Source organism: Bufo gargarizans, chromosome 3 (assembly GCF_014858855.1).
Source record: "Bufo gargarizans isolate SCDJY-AF-19 chromosome 3, ASM1485885v1, whole genome shotgun sequence".
Lineage (NCBI taxonomy): Eukaryota > Metazoa > Chordata > Amphibia > Anura > Bufonidae > Bufo > Bufo gargarizans.
The window spans coordinates 465,949,664-465,970,804 of record NC_058082.1 but is presented as its reverse complement, the minus strand read 5'-3'; the positions used below and the strand labels follow the sequence as shown (position 1 = coordinate 465,970,804).

General features: G+C 41.3%; 1 protein-coding gene across 21 annotated transcripts in view; it reads right to left on the bottom strand.

Annotated features, from left to right (window-relative positions):
* Positions 1 to 21,141, bottom strand: part of MYO18A (myosin XVIIIA) — a 314,632-nt gene that overhangs the window by 118,359 nt on the left and 175,132 nt on the right. For all 21 annotated transcript variants that reach the window (XM_044283668.1, XM_044283669.1, XM_044283670.1 and 18 more), the window contains 5 exons: positions 17,371 to 17,512; positions 14,010 to 14,169; positions 12,119 to 12,305; positions 7,549 to 7,786; positions 4,036 to 4,145 (listed from right to left, as the gene is read on the bottom strand). In XM_044283668.1, the coding sequence (XP_044139603.1) occupies positions 4,036 to 4,145; positions 7,549 to 7,786; positions 12,119 to 12,305; positions 14,010 to 14,169; positions 17,371 to 17,512 (837 nt within the window). The remainder of the gene's footprint in view (positions 1 to 4,035; positions 4,146 to 7,548; positions 7,787 to 12,118; positions 12,306 to 14,009; positions 14,170 to 17,370; positions 17,513 to 21,141) is intronic.

The following is a 21,141-nucleotide window of genomic DNA, read 5'->3' as shown; positions in this document are numbered from 1 at the left end:
GTGCAATGTACTGTACTTGTGCAGGCATACCCTCTGCAGAGGAACTACATTGCTAGCAGACCAGAAAGAAATGGCTCAAAGGTCACAAATGAATGGAACATAATACATAGGTGTGATCTTTACCTCCACTTCTATGTATATCACTGGCTTTGGCACTATTAATACAATATAAATCCCAGTCTAAATGACATGTCTAGCGATGTACATGCATTGACTTTTTCCTAGCACTAGTTGACAATGTGACCTGAAGAAAAGAATACTTTATATCTCAAGAAAACAGATTTGCACGGTGTTTGCAGAAAATCCAACGCAACCCATAAAAGAAACACGCACATTTATTAGAAGACATCATATTATGTGCTGCTTAATATTTTAAACACTATCCGGACAGTTTTAAATTATGAAACCAGCACCGCGAACACAACGGCTCGGTGGGTGATTTCTACAGCATGTACTATTTATGCTACAAACGAGAATTACAGACGCTCTTTCCAATCATGCATCCTTAATCTCAAGCTAAGTCAGCCATGCATTAAAAATGCACTGTGCCTCCATCCCTTGAGAGACTTTTCCCGGTCTTGAAACAGTCACTGGTAAACTCTAAAATCTAATTTCGCTTGACAACCTGTACTAGATAGACAGGATCCCCGGTGAGTACTGCAGAGGATATGCCCTTTAGTCATTGTGTCCAAAAACAACTAACATTGTTTGTAGTCATGCCCTTAAAATCCAAAATGAATTGTGCAAGAGGAGCTTTAGTTCTGAAATGTGTAGTCCCTACTGGTGTAAGATAATGGTGTCCAAAAACTTAAACCTGTCACATGCAATCCATGTATTTGATGTGATCCAGGAGTTAAAACACTAAAAACAATCTAGAAACAGAGTGTGAAATTCCTCAAGGCAAGGCAATGGGAACACAGAGGGACCGACAGTAAAGTCATACAGTGAACCACACAACAGTAACACAAAAATATGACTGTCTGGAGTGGAGGAAGATGCAGAGTGATCTCCTACTTGTCCAGAACTTTATCATGTCTTATGGTGTAATAATACTGAATCACTGAAAATAACCAGACTATCTGATAATAATCATCAGTTGGAATTTTTTTTGAAAGAGATAGAGTGGTGGAAAAAAGTTAAATGAAAAGTAAAGTAATCCTGACCTTACTGACCACCACCACTCCCTTTCTGATACTCTCTGGGTCCACCAATAATCTCTGTATGCTAGTTCTCCTCGATCACCCAGCCAATCACTAGGAGTGTTGAGGGACCTTTTTTCTCCAGATGGAAAACCCTTTTAACACCTTAACGACTTGCACTGTACATGAACGACTCAAGGTCAAGACATTAAAAATGGCACCCACTCAGGAGCTGAGCAGGCACCATAGCCATCGGGTGCCTGCTGTTTTACACAGCAGAAACTCCAGGGCACAGTCACTGATTGGTGAAGACACCAATCATGGGCATTTACCTCCTCAGATGCCATGGTCAATTGTGACCAAGGCATCTAAACGTTCTTTTCCAGAGAGCATTATGCTTCCGGGGACTGAACAGGTCCCCTGAGTCAAAATCAAGGGAGCCATTAAGATGCTATGAATCTCTGAATCTCCCATGGGCTGCAATATTACATTAACAATAGCATACATACTGTTGTTACATACAACAATAGCAAAAAATAGTTGCGGCTGCAATATGGGTGGAACGTGTAAACTCAGCTTTAGGGAGTTAGTGCCTTCTGGAATTGTGCCTTATGTCTCTATACATTCTGATAGATAGGGGGTCTGATAGATATAAGGGGTTTTCCGAGATTTTGATACTGATTACCTATCCTCAGGATAGGTCATCAGTATCTGATCGGTGCGATACCCAGGACCCGCACCAATCATCTGTATGAGAAGGCACTCGCGCTCCTGTGAGCACCTAGGCCTTCTCGCAGCTCACCAGGCATAGCGCCGTACATCGTATAGCGGCTGCGCTTGGTATCACTCTCAGCCTCATACCAATCAGATACTGATGACCTATCCTGAGGATAGTTCAGTATCAAAATCTTGGAAAACCTCTTTAAGAGTTTTGCAAAGAAAAATAAGGAAAAACTAACTGAGCCAACTTCAGTATATATGGTATTTATGTTTTAAATGCACCAAAAATGTCAAATTCAGTCATAATAATAGGAATCTTCTATTTGTTCTATATGTTTGTTAATATTATCTTGCCCTCCAACATGTAACAGAACCACTAGCGCAGCATACACAAGACCTCAAAGTTCATGAATCTGTATTGGTTCTTGATCGCCAATATGGTGTATACCATTTACGTGCTACTATGCGAGCCCAGAAAGCAGGGTCACGTGATATAGTCTGCGATGTAAGTTATTAAATATACTTATATTACATAGCTCAATATATAAGGTCCTCCTACACACTAACAACATCGCTGTAAAATCCCCCATATTCATGCAAACCTAGGAGAAGATTTAAAAGCTAAATTAAAATGCATTTTGATGCAGATAGGTTGACAAATAAAAAAAAACTGGATCAACCCCAATTCTGCACTAAATTCTAATTTGGCAAGCCCAATGGTATTTACAGTCATCACCCTGATGTGCCGCTGCTGTGAAATGCAATTGTCGCTGTACGAGCTACGGAGAAAGACATCAAAGTGGAACAGGACATCCATATAATTTACTATAGAAATTCAATTCAGACACATTGGGCCCGAAGCCAGCAATACCAAAGGCAAAACGCTGCATTCATTCTCTGAAAGCATTACCTGCTACAAGCTGAATATCACTCATTCAACTAAGGACATTATTTTCCACATTTAACAGTGATGCCAACTCCTATCACAAAAGCCAAATTCCACGCTTATTGTAAAATTCCAATGATCCTACACAGTACTGCGGCATCACAAGATTTCATAAGAAATTGAGCTAATAAAATTAAAAACAATGATAAAAAAGCGATTCGATTTTTAAAAAAAATGTATTTACTCAAAATTAGTCCAACATTTTGTGCTGACTAATTTCACACTATGCTGCATTGTCTAACAATGCATGCCAAAGAAGTGTGAGAAACAAATGCCATTGAAAATGAGAAATAAAGGTATGCTTTCTTTCTGGCGTTTCATTTTCAATGTCAATTTTTTTTGTAAGTAACAGAATCCTTAAAGGGGTTGTCCCGCGAAAAATATTCTACAGTCTTCAAACCAGCACCTGGATCTGAATACTTTTGTAATTGCATGTAATTAAAAATTTTGTATAGCTACTGAGTTATTCAATAAAATGTATCTGCATAGTGCCACTTATTTTCTTATTTCTTTGTCCTGCTCACTGAGAAGGCCGCACATGCTCAGTTTCATCCTCCAACTGCCTCCTGAGCTGTGATAGGGAGAGCTGAGACACGCCTCCTGAGCTGCAGAAGAAAAGACACTCCCCTTGAGCTGCCAGCTTGATATAAATCTAGCAGAGCAATGAATGTGGAGATCTCTGGATCCAAGTGAGGTACAGGGCTGGTTGTGGCTTTGTTAGAAAGAGATTGGCATGTATTATATGCTGGCTGATTTTCATTTTTTTACATTATTCATGAAATAACCCCTTTAAAGGTGTTTTCCACACTTGATATTTATCACCTATCCACAGAAGACACAGGGGGCAACCTCTAGAATGCCACGATGCGTCCTGCTGCTCCATTTAGTGTCTATGGAGCTGACGGAAACTGCTGACCGTTGTACTTGGCTGTCTCCATCAGTTTTATCAAATTTAAACAGAGCAGTAGCGTTCATGCTCATGTGCCACTCCATTTAAAGTCCTTCTCACTGTGGTTATGCAGTCAGGAGGAACGGGGTGGGGGTGGAGACTTGGGATCCCCATCGTTGCGATTGATGGGGCAATCAGACATTTATCACCTATCTTGTGGCTAAGTGATAAATGTCAGTTATAGGCTCCGTCAATGCCTGGTATAGCCAACTGGAGAAATACATTGTAGATACTGTAAAGTGCCTAGCAAGCATCAGTATTTTAAATTAAAGGAAACATACCCTCTTTTCATCTGTGACAATATAGTTGCGACCATGTTTCTTTGTAAGGTGAGGAACCAAAACATCAAACTGTCTCCGGAATTCGCAAAAGACCATGTGATCAGGATAACCTAAAAAATATGAATTCAACAGGACATTAGGGTGACTGTACCCATACGTTTCATGACAATACACCTCATACTGCTTAAAGGAAGTCTGCCACAAGATTTGCCTTTGTAGGGCTGGCTTAGCTAATGAAACCTTGCACTTCACGATCCATTGCTTTATTCTAGAAACCAGTACTTTGAATCCATATGCACATGTCTTATAGAAGTTGTCCCCACATTTCCCATCAGAAAAGCTCTGGGGGTTATTGGTTCTCAAAGACTTACAGAAAATGGTCCAGGTGTAAAAAAAAAAAAAAAATAAAGTATGCAAACTAGCTCTCCTCCAAGATGTACAGGGTAGTGACCCAAAACAAGACACAAGACTGTTTTCTTCCTTCTAGATGAAAGCTAACTTCACCCAACATCATATTTTCCATTTTACAAAAGTGTAAAAAGCAAAAAAAGTTGTTGTTGAAGTACATGACATGTATAATTATCCTGAAAACTATGCAACAATTTGTTTAACTGATGCAAGAACCTGGAAGTGATAATGTAACAAGCCGGAGTGCGGTCAGGGTCATGTTTGTGCGGAGTGTCTGCAAACAGAACGGGAAAACAACCTGAAATTCATTTATACGGGAGATTGAGGAGCTGAATGCGGTTGTGTGCGCGTGTGTAATTAAATCAAGCACTGAGCTGGTTATTGGAAAAGCTGCTTCTGCTTGCAATTGTTTTGAGAATTCCACTTCAATTGACTTGTGAGACCCGGACGCTTATGTTCTGTCTCCTAATCTGTCGCTATCTATTGACTGATGCACCATCCAGCACAAGCTCAGTAGGGAGCCTGTATTGATCCCATTGCTGGGAGATGTCCATTGATTTTTTTTTAGGGGGATCTGTTTGTTTATTTTAACAGTTTTTTTCTTCCCTTTTTTTATCATAATGAGCAGCATACCTAGTCAGATGCTTCTATGGATAGAGAGCTATTGTTTCAGTGGCCATAGGAGGTGGGAATAATGGCAATGTTTCAACAAAAACAGCTTACTGCCCCCAGAGTAAGCTGGGGCATAAATGTAAGGTGGACGAAACAATAAGGCCTCTTTCACATTGGCGAGATTTCCGCGTTGGTGCAATGCGTGAGGTGAACGCATTGCATCCGCACTGAATCCGGACCCATTCATTTTTATGGGGCTGTGCACATGAGCGGTGATTTTCAAGCATAACTTGTGCATTGCGAATAATCACAGCATGCTCTATATTGTGCGTTTTTCACATTGAAGGCCCTATAGGAAATGGGGCGGTGTGAAAATCGCAAGCAACCGCAAGCAAGTGCAGATGCAGTGCGATTTTCACACATGGTTGCTAGGAGATGGGGACCCAATCATTATTATTTTCCCTTATAACATGGTTATAAGGGAAAATAATAGCATTCTTAGGCTGCTTTCACACTAGCGTTCGGCTGTCCGCTCGTGAGCTCCGTTTGAAGGGGCTCACGAGCGGACCCGAACGCCTCCGTCCAGCCCTGATGCAGTCTGAATGGAGCGGATTCGCTCAGACTGCATCAGTCTGGCGGCGTTCAGCCTCCGCTCCGCTCGCCTCCGCACGGACAGGCGGACAGCTGAACGCTGCTTGCAGCGTTCGGGTGTCCGCCTGGCCGTGCGGAGGCGTGCGGATCCGTCCAGACTTACAATGTAAGTCAATGGGGACGGATCCGTTTGAAGATGCCACAATATGGCTCAATCTTCAAGCGGATCCGTCCCCCATTGACTTTACATTGAAAGTCTGGACGGATCCGTCCGAGGCTATTTTCACACTTAGCTTTTTTTTTGCCATTTTAATGCAGACGGATCCGTTCTGAACGGAGCCTCCGTCTGCATTAATTTGATCGGATCCGTTCAGAACGCATCCGATCGAACGCTAGTGTGAAAGTAGCCTTAATACAGAATGCTTAGTAAAATAGTGATGGAGGGGTTACATTTTTTATAAAAATAAATAAATAATTAACTCCCCTTAATCCACTTGTTTGTGCAGCCCAGTCTTCTTTGCTGTCCAGGAGGAAAAGGACCTGTGGTGACGTCATTGCGCTCGCAGTGACGTTACCACAGGTCCTTTTCCTCAAAGAAGAAAGAAGAGAAGTGGATTAAGGCGAGTTATTTTTATTTTATTTTTTAACCCCTCCATCACTATTTTACTAAGCATTTTGTATGAAGAATGCTATTATTTCCCCTTATAACCATGTTATAAGGGAAAAAAATAAAATCTACCGAACACCTAACCCGAACCCGAACTTCTGTGAAGAAGTCCGGGTTCGGGTCTGGGTACCAAACATGCCGATTTTTCTCCTGCGCGTGCAAAACGCATTAAAATGTTTAGCACTCGCGCGGAAAAATAAAGCATTTTCCCACGACGCACCTGCATCTTATCTGGCCCAAATCCATGACGCCCATGTGAAAGAGGCCTAAGAGTTGAACAGGAACCTGTCGCTAGAGTAGCCAACTTTAGTGTATTTTATAGATGTACCATTAACAATGAACCATAGCCCAACTGCAGCCACTTAGTGGAAAAAGTGCACCCACTTCAATAGCTCTGATCGGCAGCTGAAGTGGATGCAATTGTGGTATTGTAGCCCAAATTTAATCAGACACACAGCCACATCTCAGGTCCCAATAAAAGAGAATCTGCTGCCTATACTTAGAACTTTCTGTTTAGGGGGTTGTCGGGGACATTTAAAAATGTGGCAAAAAGCAGGAGACGGGCAAAAATATCAAAATAACTATTGACATTACAATGTCATTACTGCAGAGAAGCACGAGAAAACACTACAGCATCAGGGTGGCACCCCTGAAGTGGCAGAGGATTTTTTCGAGGTAATACTTTTGGCACCTCGTCTGCTTCTGCCACATTTTTTAGAACAGGGGACAGCAACCTTCGGCACTCCAGCTGCTGTAAAACTACAACTCAGAGAGTGCAACATTTTCTGCCATTCTAACTCCCATAGAAGTGACTGAAGCATTCTGGGAGTTGTAGTTTTAGAACAGCTGGAGTGCAGGAGGTCGCTGATCCCTGCTCTAGAAAATGAACAGTAGGAGGTAGCATAGTCACCTATACAAAAATAAATACAAATAAACACACTACAGTTCCAAACAAGAGGAGCATCATATCTGACTATTGTACCTACTCGATCGAAAAATAGCAAGAACTAGGAAGTGATTTTAGTGGCAAACAATACCAAGAGCAAGTTGGCAATGCAATGTTTTCAGCACGCTCTACATTTAACAGCAGGAGGTCCCGTTTGGTTGTGTAGTGAGCCAGTATTAAGCGTGTGTAGAGAACGCCATACTCTGCTAGTGACTACCAGCATCCATCTGCCTGTTGCATTATAACAAACAAAAAGAATAGCAATTTGCAATCGGCAGTAGGCAATTACCTTGTCTATACATGCGAAGAGCATCCAGAACGCGGGACCCTCGGACCTGAGCTCGCAACAGAGGGACGTCGACTTGCATAAGCTCTGCATCACAACGTTCACCTGACAGATCTGACTCACTGGAGCCAACTCGTGCAGCTGGTACTAGCCGAGCCCCACTGGTAAATGACTCAGCTTTAGGCAGAAAGCAGTAGACAAAGTGAATTTTGGACTTCTTAATGGTATCAATAAGAGCATCCTACAGAGAACAATAAAAAAAAAAAAAAGGATTATTAACAGATAATAACATGGACAAATAGGATAAGAAATTTCATTGTAAATAGATAAAAGTATTCCTTTAATTAATATGGAAACAAAAGAAGAAATATGTAATTTTCTGTTTTAGATCAGTATGTGTAGATATATACACATTCGTACAGGATATTCATCCAGCGTGGCCAAGCTGTTCATGAGCCTATCTTGTATCACTCCTGACTCCCCAGCCTCAAGACTCATGTGTCTGACAGGACAGCCTCTTCTAAAGGTGGCCATACATAGTCAATAGCTGTTGGCCAAACGATCTGCTATCTCTCCAGACTTCCTTATACACATACACTTCGGCCAAGTGTGTATATTGTAAATGTGTAGTCGATTGGGAGAGAAGTGAACGGGACTGCCAGACACTTCTGATGGTAGTTTTTTTCCTGGGAGAAGAATCAGGCATTGTACTACCGCCTACTACAGTGACTTCATGTCTTTGCTGCACGACATGCACACCGCTACACAAACAGGACCTTTAGCTGCCTAGCTACTACAGAGGCCACTCTATCACCTCCCCTTAAAGGGACATCATGCCTCCTCCTAACCGCAGGTGAGCTGACACTCAAACGGCACCTTTGATCCTGCACAGACCCTAGTCGTGGTCTTGTCAGTAGGGATGTATGTTCCTGACCTTTACATGGACATTATTCACAGTAAGTTCTGGTCACGTATGCCACATTTTCAGTGCATCTGGACATCTATATGTATCATGCACAATTCTCAATTGTATATGCATATGGTTATTCAAATGAGGCGGGTGTCGCTATTTGTTGGGTACACACCCTTTCTAGGTGCCTTTTTAAAGGGGTTGTCTCACTTCAGCAAATGGCATTTATCATGTAGATAAAGTTAATAGACGGCACTTACTAATATATTGCGATTGTCCATATTTCCTCCTTTTCTGGCTGGATTCCTTTTTCCATCACATTATACACTGCCTGTTTCCATGGTTACAACCACCGCTGCAGCGAAGATACGAGGTGGTCGGAACGGGAACTGCTGCGCATGAGTGCCTATGTATGTTACCATGGTCTTGGCTACCACAGAATCCAACACCTTTTCCTATAATGTGCAAGCACGACCACTGCTGCAGGATTGCAGGGTGGTCATAACCCCTGGATACAAGCAGTGTATAATGTGATGGAAAAATGAATCCAGCCAGTAGTAAGTGCCTTGTAGTAACTTTCTCTACATGATATATGCCATTTGCTGAAGCGAGACAACCCAACTCCCACAATGCCCTGCTGTAGGCTGATACCTGTAGGCTGTTTGGGCATGCTGGGAGTTGTAGTTTTGCAACAGCTGGAGGGCCGCAGTTTGAGGGTGCCAGTTATAGAGTTTCAGATGGCTAACACACAGTCACTAAGGCCTCTTTCACACGAGCGTGTCCAGATTAGGTCCGGATGCGTCCCGGTGCATTGCGGCAAACCCGTGCGAGTAGGTACGCAATTGCAGTCAGTTTTTACTGCGATTGCGTTCCGCTGTTCAGTTTTTATTGCGTGGGTGCAATGTGTTTTGCACTCGTGTGATAAAAAACTGAATGTGGTACCCAGACCCGAACTTCTTCACAGAAGTTTAGGTTTGGGTTCAAGGTTGTGTAGATTGTATTATTTCCCCTTATAACATGGTTATAAGGGAAAATAATAGCATTCTGAATACAGAATGCATAGTACAATAGGGCTGGAGGGGTTAAAAAATAAAAATAATTTAACTCACCTTAATCCACTTGTTCGCGCAGCCGGCATCTCTTCTGTCTTCATCTGTGAGGAAAAGGACCTTTGATGATGTCACTACGCTCATCACATGGTCATTCACATGATCAATCACCATGGTGATGGATCATGTGATGAGCGTAGTGACAATCATCAAAGGTCCTTTTCCTGATAGATGAAGACAGAAGAGATGCCGGCTGCGCGGATTAAGGTGAGTTAAATTATTTTTATTTTTTAACCCCTCCAGCCCTATTGTACTATGCATTCTGTATTCAGAATGCTATTATTTTCCCTTATAACCATGTTATAAGGGAAAATAATAATGATCGGGTCCCCATCCCGATTGTCTCCTAGCAACCGTGCATGAAAATCGCACCGCATCCGCACTTGCTTGCGATTTTCACGCAACCCTATTCATTTCTATGGGGCCTGCGTTACGTGAACATCACCGCTCATGTGCACAGCCCCATAGAAATTAATGGGTCCGGATTCAGTGTGGGTGCAATGCGTTCACCTCATGCATTGCACCCACGCTGAAATCTCGCCCGTGTGAAAGGGGCCTAAGTGTTTCAGTCAGGTAAACAACTGGTTTTCGTCAGACAAGGGCACGTTCACGTCTACATCAAAGGCTCTGTTCGAGGCAGATTCCATCAAGAAAACAGAACTGCATGCAAAAACTGAACAACGGAACGCAATCGCAGTCAAAACTGATTGCAATTGCGTACCTACTCGCACGGGTTTGCCGCAATGCGCCGGGACGCATCCGGACCTAATCTGGACACGCTTGTGTGAAAGAGGCCTTAGTGACTGTGTGTTAGCCATCTGAAACTCTATAACAGGCATCCTCAAACTGCGGCCCTCCAGCCTAAATGCATGACTTTTCTGTCTGGTAAAAAATGATCAGCAATCCAAATGGAAAATGAACAGACACCTTTATCGTCAAGGAGATCTTTTGCGCCATTCAATTAACTTAAATGCTGGCACTTACAGGGAACCTGTCGCCCCCAAAAAACATCCCAAACCACCAGCAGTACCTGAGAATAGCCCACAGTGTGTTTCTAATGACCATTTTCTTTCAGCAGTCAGATGTGGCAAAAGCTCTGAAAACGTTCTTTTATCCTCTGCCTGCGCTATTTTCTAGTCAGCCTTGAAGTCAAGGGGGCAGCGGTCTCCTTGCTTCAAGTCAAGGTAACTGAACCCCCTTCCCTGCTCTTTTGCCCGTGACTGACAACGCTTATGCAGGAGAGTTCGGCTGGCTTTGCCAAACAGCCAGCTGTCAGTCACAGGTGAAGGGGCAGGGAAGGGGGTGCGATTACCTTGACTTGAAGCAAGGAGACTGCTGCCGCCTTGACTTCAAGGCTGACTAGAAAATAAAGCGGGCAGAGGATAAAATAACTTTTTCAGAGCTTTTGCCGCATCCGAATGCAGGAAGAAAATGATCATTAGAAATACACTGCGAGCTACTTTCAGGTACTTCTGATGGTTTGGGATGGTTTTTGGAGGTGACAGGGTCCCTTTAAATTATTCATCATTGTTCTTCTCCTCTAAGACTACAACAGAAAATTTGCACAGATTTCCATGTGGATTTCTGTGCATTTCCGCACAAAGTGTTACTTGTGGTTTTGCCTCATATCTCACCCTTGCATTGAAAAGGGTAAAATCCGCACAAAGAAATTACATGTTGCAGATTAAAAATTCACATAGAACAAAAAAAGCAAAGTGTACATTAGAGTTGTCCAATCTCATACACTTTGCTGGTACTGTATGACACTGCTGTTTTCCCGAACAAGAATCTGCACAGAAAAACTAGGCATAATCTGCAGAGCAGAACATTGGAAATTACTAGTGGTGATGCGAACGCAGCATCAGCGCAGGGTTCAATATACTGTACTATATGTATCTTTTGTGTCAAAGAAAACTGATCCGCACCACATCACTTGCAACCTTATTCTGTCCGCGATGGGGACACAACCAAACGGAATGCATTCTGGTGCACTCTGTTTCATTCAGCTCAGTTTTGTCCCCATAGTGACAAAACAGAAGCGTTTTGCTCCACTATTGAGATCCTATGACGGATCTCAATAGCAGAAAGGGAAAGCGCAGGTGTGAAAGTAGCCTTAGGCCGCATTCACACATATACGTGGATTTTCACGGACCATGGTCCGTGAAAACCCGTACTGCTGAGTGCACGAGCGCATAGATCATATGAGTGCATTACTGTGCGGCGGCACGAAGCGCACGCCGTCAAAGCAACCAATGACGCCGTGTGCTCTTGCACTCAGCAGGGCGGTGTTTCACAGTCACGAAAATCTACGTAGGTGTGCGGCCTAATACACACAAAAAATGCCCCATATTAGTATTGGTATACATGTGTTAATATATTCTAAAGGGGTTTGAATCCAAACATTGATGAATCACTTGAGTCCATGAATGACAGATACAAATAGCAAGCATTCCTCTAGGAGTTGTATAATACATACATATATATATATATATATATATATACACACACACACACACACACACACACACACAGACATCTCAGAATCTCCACTTACTACTTGAAGTTTAATTTGAATACACAGTGACTTCTTCTTCACAGCTGCCACGCCAGTCGTAAATGTCTTTCGCATGCTGGTTGCTCTGCGGAGGGCCAGCTGGGACCCCCCCTCCAGGCCAGCTACTGAACCCGACAAGACTGTCGCTGTGCCCGCTCTGCCAGCAAATAAGCTGCTAATTATTTTCCTGTGGTTGAGTAAAAAAAGGATTTTAAGCTGTATGTGCGTTTCAAAGACAATTTTCATTTATATTAATAAAAGATCACTAAACAAGGATAAAATATATCAAAATATCTCAGAAGTAATAATGCTGCACATTCACTGGAGTGTTCATCAATATGTACAGAAAGAGCTGCACTCCCAGGGAAACCATCACACGTAAGCTTGGAAGTGACAAAGTGAAAATGAAAAATGATAGCCGAAAAAAACTTTTCTTACTTGTTTTTACAAACACTCTCACCACATTTTATTTGAACTAAGGCTTTGTGCACACTGCAATATGATGGGTGCATGTTGTACAGATCAGGAATACAGTTCCTTTGCCTGGGATTTAATACGGAGGACACACAAGTTTTTTTTTCTCATATGGCATGTAGATTTATGAAGTTATATTAAAAGGGTTGTCCCACGACAAATATTCTACAGTTTTCAAACCAACATCTGGATCCGAATACTTTTGTAATTGCATGTAATTAAAAATTTTGCATAGTCACTGAGTTATTCAATAAAATGTATCTGTATAGAGCCACCTGCTCTTTTTTCTTATTCTTATTTCTTTGTCCTGCTCACTGAGATGGCCGCACATGCTCAGTTTTATCTTTCAACTTCCTCCTGAGCTGTGATAGGGAGATCATGGACACGTCCCCCTGAGCTGCAGCAGAAAAGACACTCCCCTTGAGCTGTCAGCTTGATATAAATCTAGCAGAGCAATAAGTGAGGAGATCTCTGGAACCATGTGAGGTACAGGGCTGGTCCTTGCTTTGTTAGAAAGAGATTGTAATGTATTATATGATGTTCATTTTTAACCTCTTAAATTCTGAGCCAATCAGCCCACTTTTACTAATGTGCGTACACCTAGACATTGTGCTAGAAATGCCCTAAACTGTGACAAATTTTGTTGCAACTCACGATTTGAGACACCTACCTGTAGAAAAATCCATAGCGCACAGTTCGTCAGGGGGGTGTTGTGTAATGAGGAAAAGGGTGAGGCTTAAGATATGATGTTCATATATATGAATATATATAAATCAAATTTGTGGTGATGTGTATGTTTGGAAGAACACCAATCACCCGTTTGCTCAAGTGATCAATGATGGTCCCAGCTTACAATCGGCCATCTTCTAGAATCTTTACAGAAAACATAGAAGTGGAGGTACACCAAGAACTCTAGAAATAGAAAGGTGATGGTAGAAGGAACATATAAAATAATTTTTGGGGCTAGGATTGGCAACTTTTAAGGACGCTTGTGACGGTCACAAATGAGTTCTGCTGCACACAATGGGATCAGTTGGACTACCAGTTACTATCGACTTTTTATATAAAAAGCCGAAGCTAACTGAGCCTGTCCTCTGAACATATATCCTTTCCTTAAGAGGGTTATCCCACGATTAATGTAAAAAATGAAAATCCAATATCATTTAGTAAATAACAATCTCTTTCTAACAACGCTAGAACCAGCCCTGTACCTCACATGGATCCAGATATCTCCCCATTCATTGAGTCATATGCTCTACAATATGTATATCAAGCTGGCAACAAAAAGGGCTTGTCCTTTCTGCTGCAGCTCCCTCCTCATTACAGCTCAGGAGGCAGTTAAAAGATAGAACTGAGCATATGCATCCACCTCAGTGAGGTAGAAAGAGAAAAATGAAGAAAATTTGACTTGTCTTACTTCTGGGAATCTTGCAGCAAACTAGCAGCATTTTGAGAGGCTGGGTTTTGTTTGACATAGTTTAACCATCCGGTTGCATCATATTCCACCCAGTTCGTGCCATAGGAGTGCCCCAGCATGAAGTGATGTTCTTTATTGCTTCGCAGTAATGGTTTCTTACCTGAGAATAGATAAAAGTATAATCGTGTAAGTGGGACAAAGCAGAAGTAATTTCATGACCCAATAATTAACCTACAGTTCAGGTGAACAAAAACCCGCAGACAGAACAAGGAAAGTTGAGTATCTCCAAGATTTTTGCATGGCAGGATCTTCCACCTGACAAAATCTTACCTGGAGACAAAGATTAATTTCAGATTTTGCCCGACATTATATTTTATCCAATATCAAATACAGAATTAGAACAAATTGCTACCTGTCCTCATATAATAAATATCCATTAACTTTCGTAAGAAAGACTAGACTTGAAGCAGGATGGTCTTCTTACACTGCTTTGCAGCCTACAACTTGCTCCAAACAATTTATCTTTTTCATCAGAACATTGTCTGGAACAACCCTTTTTCCCCAATATTTCAGAAGGAAATACACTATAACCAACATCTGCAGCATTTCACAACCTCCTTCCTTAAATAAGAGCCAAAATTGATGCCAATGTAATTCTTCACTGCTATTATTTTGATCAAGCCCCTTTCAATTAATGATTCAATTAGGCTATGTTCACATGTCCGGATGCCCGATCCAGCACAAATGCTGGCTGTTGGGTGGACAAAAACTGTTGCATGCAATGGTTTTTGCAGGGCCAAAACATGGCAGTTATATCGTAGATTGGCCAGATCCCCACCAGTCCCCTTTATAGTCATTGGGGATATGGTGGAGAAGTGTAGATTCAACAATGCTGGATCCGGCAAAATCAGGAAGGCTGCTAGAACAGCCTGCTGGATGCACTGCCACAGATGTGAACGTACCCTTACTCGGAATCAGCGGTTTGCACGTCCTCATTTTTCAACCTGTTTTTTTTGTTACTCTACTACTCTTACAGGTAAATTATTTGCTATGTAGAAATATCACTACCAAAAACTGATTTATGTTGATGTTGGACTGCTATTTTTTTTGTAAGGGTACTTTCACACTAGCGTTGTTTGAATCCTGCGGGCAATTCCGTCGCCGGAACAGCCCGCCGGATCCGGAAAAACGTGTGAAAACGGATAACATTTGAATCCTGATCAGGATTCTGATCAGAATGAAAAAATGCATTGGAAAAAAACGGATCCGCCATTTATGGACTTTAACTTTTTTCCACATTTTTCGGGTTTAACATGCAAAAGCCGGATCCGGTTTGACGGAACACACGGCGCCGGATCCGGCATTAATGCAAGTCTATGGGAAAAATGACGGATCCGGCGTTTAGTCAAAGTTTTCCGGATTTTTGGCCGGAGGTAAAAATACAACATGCTACGGTTTTCTGAAAAGCCATCAGTAAAAAAAAAAAGAGTGAACTGAAGACATCCTGAACGGATTGCTCTACATTCAGAATGCAATAGGATAACTGATCAGTTCTTTTCCGGATTTGAGCCCCTAGGACTGAACGCGGCACCGGAAAAGAAAAACGCTAGTGTGAAAGTACCTTAACACTAATGTATGTAGTTTTTTTGTTTTTATTTTCTTCAGAAAACACTGTTCAGTTCAGGAAATGGCATTATTATACAGTACTGACTGTAGTACTGACATTTAGAATAAAAGGTGAAATGCTCTCTTCTTGTCATCCAATAATCTAACCCTATGCTTCGTAAGAATACCCAGGGCAACTAAATGACACATTCAAGGTCCATGTGTTAATGAGAAGGACTGCAGGTGGCATTAGGTTACCTCATGAAAGACTAATGTTATATTAGCTTCTTTGGAGGCCACATGGTCAAACATCGACTATAACAGGCTGACCATGCAGCCTCTGAAAAAAAAAGCAAAGCAGAGGCTTTCTTCGCTAGTTATCGGTGGGAGTAACAGAGCTCAGATCGTCATCAATTAGAAATTGATGGATGGTATATACTTGTGATATAATGTCAATGTCTTTAGTGAGTTAACCTCTTTTAAAGAACATGTCCATTTTAGAAAACAATTGTCACAAAGTGGGGTGGCTCCCCTGTTCGGGACTTTCAACTTTTAGCCACAGTGAATTGTAGCTAAAAAGAGTGTCTCACATTCTGGAGGACCTTACATTACACAAAAAGCCAACTGAACTGTGTAATGCTCAATTTCCCCTGTGGTGGCGCTGCAGAGGAATTGAACACTTAAAATTCACTGTGATCAGCTTATTGTTTTAAAGGGCATCTGCCAACAGATTTACATCTATTAAACCGGTTGACCTGTAGAATGTGCTCTTGCAGCCGAAGGCATCTGTTTTGGTCCCATGTTCATATGTGACTGTATTGCTGAGATTTTTGGGGTACTATCTCTCCATGGGGGAGAGCACCTCAATCGGCGTGAGGAGACTTATTGGCCATACATGCTCCTCTGGAATTCTGGGAAGAAAGGGATGCAAATGAGCTCTTAACAAGCTGTGCCTCTAATGCCACCAGATGTAAGGCCGCTATCCTAAGTCAATGTTCGACCCTTTAACTAGGCCTTGAGACATAACTTGGATAATAAATAAGCCAGCACCTCAACTGCAGACAGCTGTATTCTTTGCTCTGCACTAATGAGGGGCATTCACCCAGAAACAGCCGCCTGCAGATGAGATGCTGGCTTATTTATTATCTAAATCATAATTGACTTATAGGATAGCTGCCTTACTTTTGGTAGCATTAGAGGCAGAGCTTGTTAAAAGCTCATTTGCATCCATTTCTTTCCTGCATTGATGAGAAAACTGGCCTGGCCCTGTCAAAGTAGAGAGGGTGCTGAGTGCCTAGGTGTAAGAGCAACACCCCTGTTGCTCTTAGAGGCTCATTTGCATATAGTAAAACATAATTTTTCTCAGTAATGCGGGCACATATGAACATGGGACCAACACAGATGCCTTCAACTGCCAACCGCACATTCAGCAGATCAACCAGTTTCATAGGGAAAAATCTGCTGCCAGATGCCCTTTAAGACCCTTCGATCAGTACAGCACTTTGTGTAATATAGGGTTATTCACAACCTTCAGTTTAAAGTACTAAATAACACATAAGAATATCAGTTCCACCAGCAGAAGCGTCACAACCATTTCTGAATGGTAAGAGAAGATTATTGTTTGTGCCCCTCATATAATCAAAAGAAACAGAAAAAATAAAAAACTGCTAAAATACATACAATTGTGGTATAGTATGACTGTTGCAGCCTCATTCATAAATGTTAAGAAACAAGAAGATGAGACAAATTTTATTACCACTCTCTTCTCCTTCCTGAGGTCCATAGTAAGTAAACAGTCGTTCCAAAAGGCTGTTCTCATTGCCACCAGGCTGCAATGCTTCTTCTTCCAGTAACCACAAAAGACCTCTGGCCTCGTCAGTCCTCGCAAGGGTCCTTACCTGCGATTAAAACCAAGTTCATTACCCAGAAAGCAGTTCTCCTGTCTAACCCTGTCAAACAGTAGTTTGCGACTTATTTTTCATGTGCAAAGAAGTGCAAGCACAAGGAATGAGACCGGCTAACAAAACCCCATTAATCAGGGTAACAAACTGCTCCATCCCCTCTTATCCGCAATCTCATTTCTCCAGTCCTCCAGGCAGCTCTGCCTCTAATTGCCAGCCTGATTTTCTTGATGAAATGGCAGTAAAGGGGATAAAAAAAATAATAATAAAGCAGAAGAGTCAGCAGGGGTGATTCTCAGTCCTATTTTAAAAAGGCACTTGAAGGGAGGAATCAATACTTAATGCTCGAGATAGTAAAAACACATCATTTTGCAGTAAAACATTTTAGTCTGGTTTCTTGGTGCTTTTGAAAATTCAGTCTAGGTCAGACTACAAGGTAAAATTACAGCCCTCATTGTAGGATGAGATAAAGATCCTCAGTGGAGACATTGTTCCTGTACTTCCTTCACAGTCACCAATTACAGCTCGTAAACTAGTTTTTTTTCTCTCTTTAACAGGTTTTTAAGATAGTTAGAACTTTATTGGTTTATACAGTATAAGTAAATAAATTAAAAATATATTATATAGTAGTAAAGCTGGCCATATGCTTTCGTCCCACACCCACCATGCACATGCAAGCTTAGCTCAACCAAGACTGCATGTGTTCTGAATAGAGAGGGGAGAGAACAAAGGGATCCAACAGCACAATCCTTCTTTCCCTCCAACATCCCTCCATATAGATGGTCAGCTGTTGTCTCTGAAATCATCAAGTTTGACCAAAATTTATCTGTGTGCCCAATTTTTTAAATAGGCGCCTCCCTCGAGCCCTGTGAAGTGCAGTACAAGATGAATACTAGTTAACCATTTCACATCCGGGCCATTTGCCCCCTTCCTGACCAGGACTAATTTTGCTAATCTGACATTTTATGTGGTAATAACTTTGGAACACTTACTTATCCAAGCAATTCAAAGTTTTTTTTCTCGTGACACATTGTACTTCATGACAGTCATAAATTTGAGTTAATATATTTCACCTTTATTTATGAAAAAATCCCAAATTTACAAAAAAAATTGAAAAATTCACAATTTTCAAAATTTCTATTTCTTTGCTTTTTAAACAGAAAGTGATACCTCATAACATATTACTTAACATTCCCCATATGTCTACTTTATGTTGGCATCATTTTGGAAATGTCATTTCATTTTTTTAGGACGTTAGAAGGCTTAGAATTTTAGAAGCCATTCTTAAGATTTTTATGAAAATTGCCAAAACCCACTTTTTAAAAGGACCAGTTCAGGTCTGAAGTCACTTTGTGGGGCTTACATAGTGGATACCCCCATAAATGACCCCATTGTAGAAACTACACCCCTCAAGTTACTTAAAACTGATTTTACAAACTTTGTTAACCCTTTAGGCGTTCCACAAGAATTAAAGGAAAATGGAGATCACATTTTTAAATTTAACTTTTTTCGCAGATTTTCCATTTTAATCCATTTTTTTCTTAAACACATTGAGGGTTAACAGCCAAACAAAACTCAATATTTATTACCCTGATTCTGCGGTTTACAGAAACACCCCACATGTGGTCGTAAATTGATGTAAGGGCACACGGCAGGGAGCAGAAGAAAAAAAGCGCCACATAATTCTGGGAAGGCAGATTTTGCTGAACTGGTTTTAGATGCCTTGGCCCATTTGAAGCCCCCCTGATGCAACCCTTACAGTAGAAACTTCCAAAAAGTGACCCCATTTTGGAAACTAGGGGATAAGGTGCCAGGTTTATTGGTACTATTTTGGGGTACATACGATTTTTTGATCATCCAATTTAACACTTTATGGGGCAAGGTGACCAAAAAATTGGTTGTTTTAGCACAGTTTTTATTTATTTTTACAGCGTTCACCTGAGGGGTTAGGTCATGTGACATTTTTATAGAGCAGATCATTACAGACGTGGCGATACCTAATATGTATACTTTTTCTTATTTAAGTTTTACAAAATAATAGCATTTTTGAAACAAAAAAATGATGTTTTAATGTGTCCATGTTCTGAAAGCTATAGTTTGTTTTTATTTTTTGAGCGATTTTCTTATGTAGGGGCTCATTTTTTGCGAAACAAGGTGATGGTTTTATTGGTACAGTTTTGTGGGACAAACGCTATTTTGATCACTTGGTGTTGCATTTTTTGTGATGTAAGGTGACAAAAATGGCTTATTTTGACAGTTATTATTATTATTTTTTTTTTATGGTGTTTTTTTGGACTGGGCGGATCATGTGATATATTTATAGAGCCGACCGTCACGGACGCAACAATACCAAATATGTCTATTTTATTTTATTTTTTTCTATTAAAAAAAAATATATATATATAATTCCTTACTTGGGGAATTTTTTATTTTAACACTTTATTTTATTTATTTTTTATTTTACACTTCTCGTCCCCCATAAGGTCATACAAGACCTCTGGGGGACATTTTACTTCACCTTTTTTTTTCCCCCACTATTGATTTCTCCTGTAACTGGGGCTGACATAGTAGCCCCAGTTACCAGAGAAATACACCCCCCAGAGAGGATGTACAGTGCAGGGCTGATCGAGGTCTGTGAAAGACCCGACAGCTCCTTCACTCTCTGACCCCGGTGGTCACATGACATATACAGCGATCTAGAAGGCAGGGACACCTGGGAACTGTCCCTGCCTTCTCTAAGGGTTGCCCTGCTGTCACTGACAGTAGGCAACTCGATCTGCAGCTGCACGATTAGCGTGCAGTCTCTGAATGGACGTTCAGGAACGTCCATTCAGAGATCGAGAACCACCTCCCGGACGTTTTTAGTCTATGGGTGGACAGGAGGGGGTTAAAGAGAACCTGTCACCACAAAATGCAGTGCAATATGATATAGAGCAGGAGGAGCTGAGCAGACTGATATATAGTTTAGAGAGAAAAGATTCAGTAAAACCTGTAATTTTTTGCATTTTTATCTTTGCTCTTTCTAACAACTATCGGTACAGGAGGGAGGTGTTATCAGTGATTGATAGCAGTGTGTATAAGTGTGCACACAGAGATAGCTGTCAGTCACTGATGACTCCTCCCTCCTGTACTGATAGGAAGTGAAAAAAGCAAAGATATAAAAGTATAAAATTACAAATTTTACCGAATCCTTTGCCACAAAACTATATACTGTATATCAATCCACTCGGCTTATGCTCTATAACTTGGTGCTTTTAGATTGTACTGCATTTTGTGGTGACAGATCCTCTTTAAATGTGATGCTTGAAAATTCTGCTCATAAAATGGATTACATGTGTTGTAAAATCACATAATTCCCTCCATCTCTCCTTTTGCCATTGCAAGGGACTGTAGTCATTTTTGTATTTTGGGACTTATGCTCACATACTTTAGCACAAATCGATAATACAGTACCATGCACTGGTTTGGGCTCGTACTATACCCCTGTGCCAGTGGCACAAAACGGTTTTCTCACTCATTCATATGCAATCTGTACGGAGAAAAAAGTTCCATCACATAATGCAGTGTTTCCCAACCAGTGTGCCTCCAGCTGTTGCAAAACTACAACTCCCAGCATGCCTGGACAG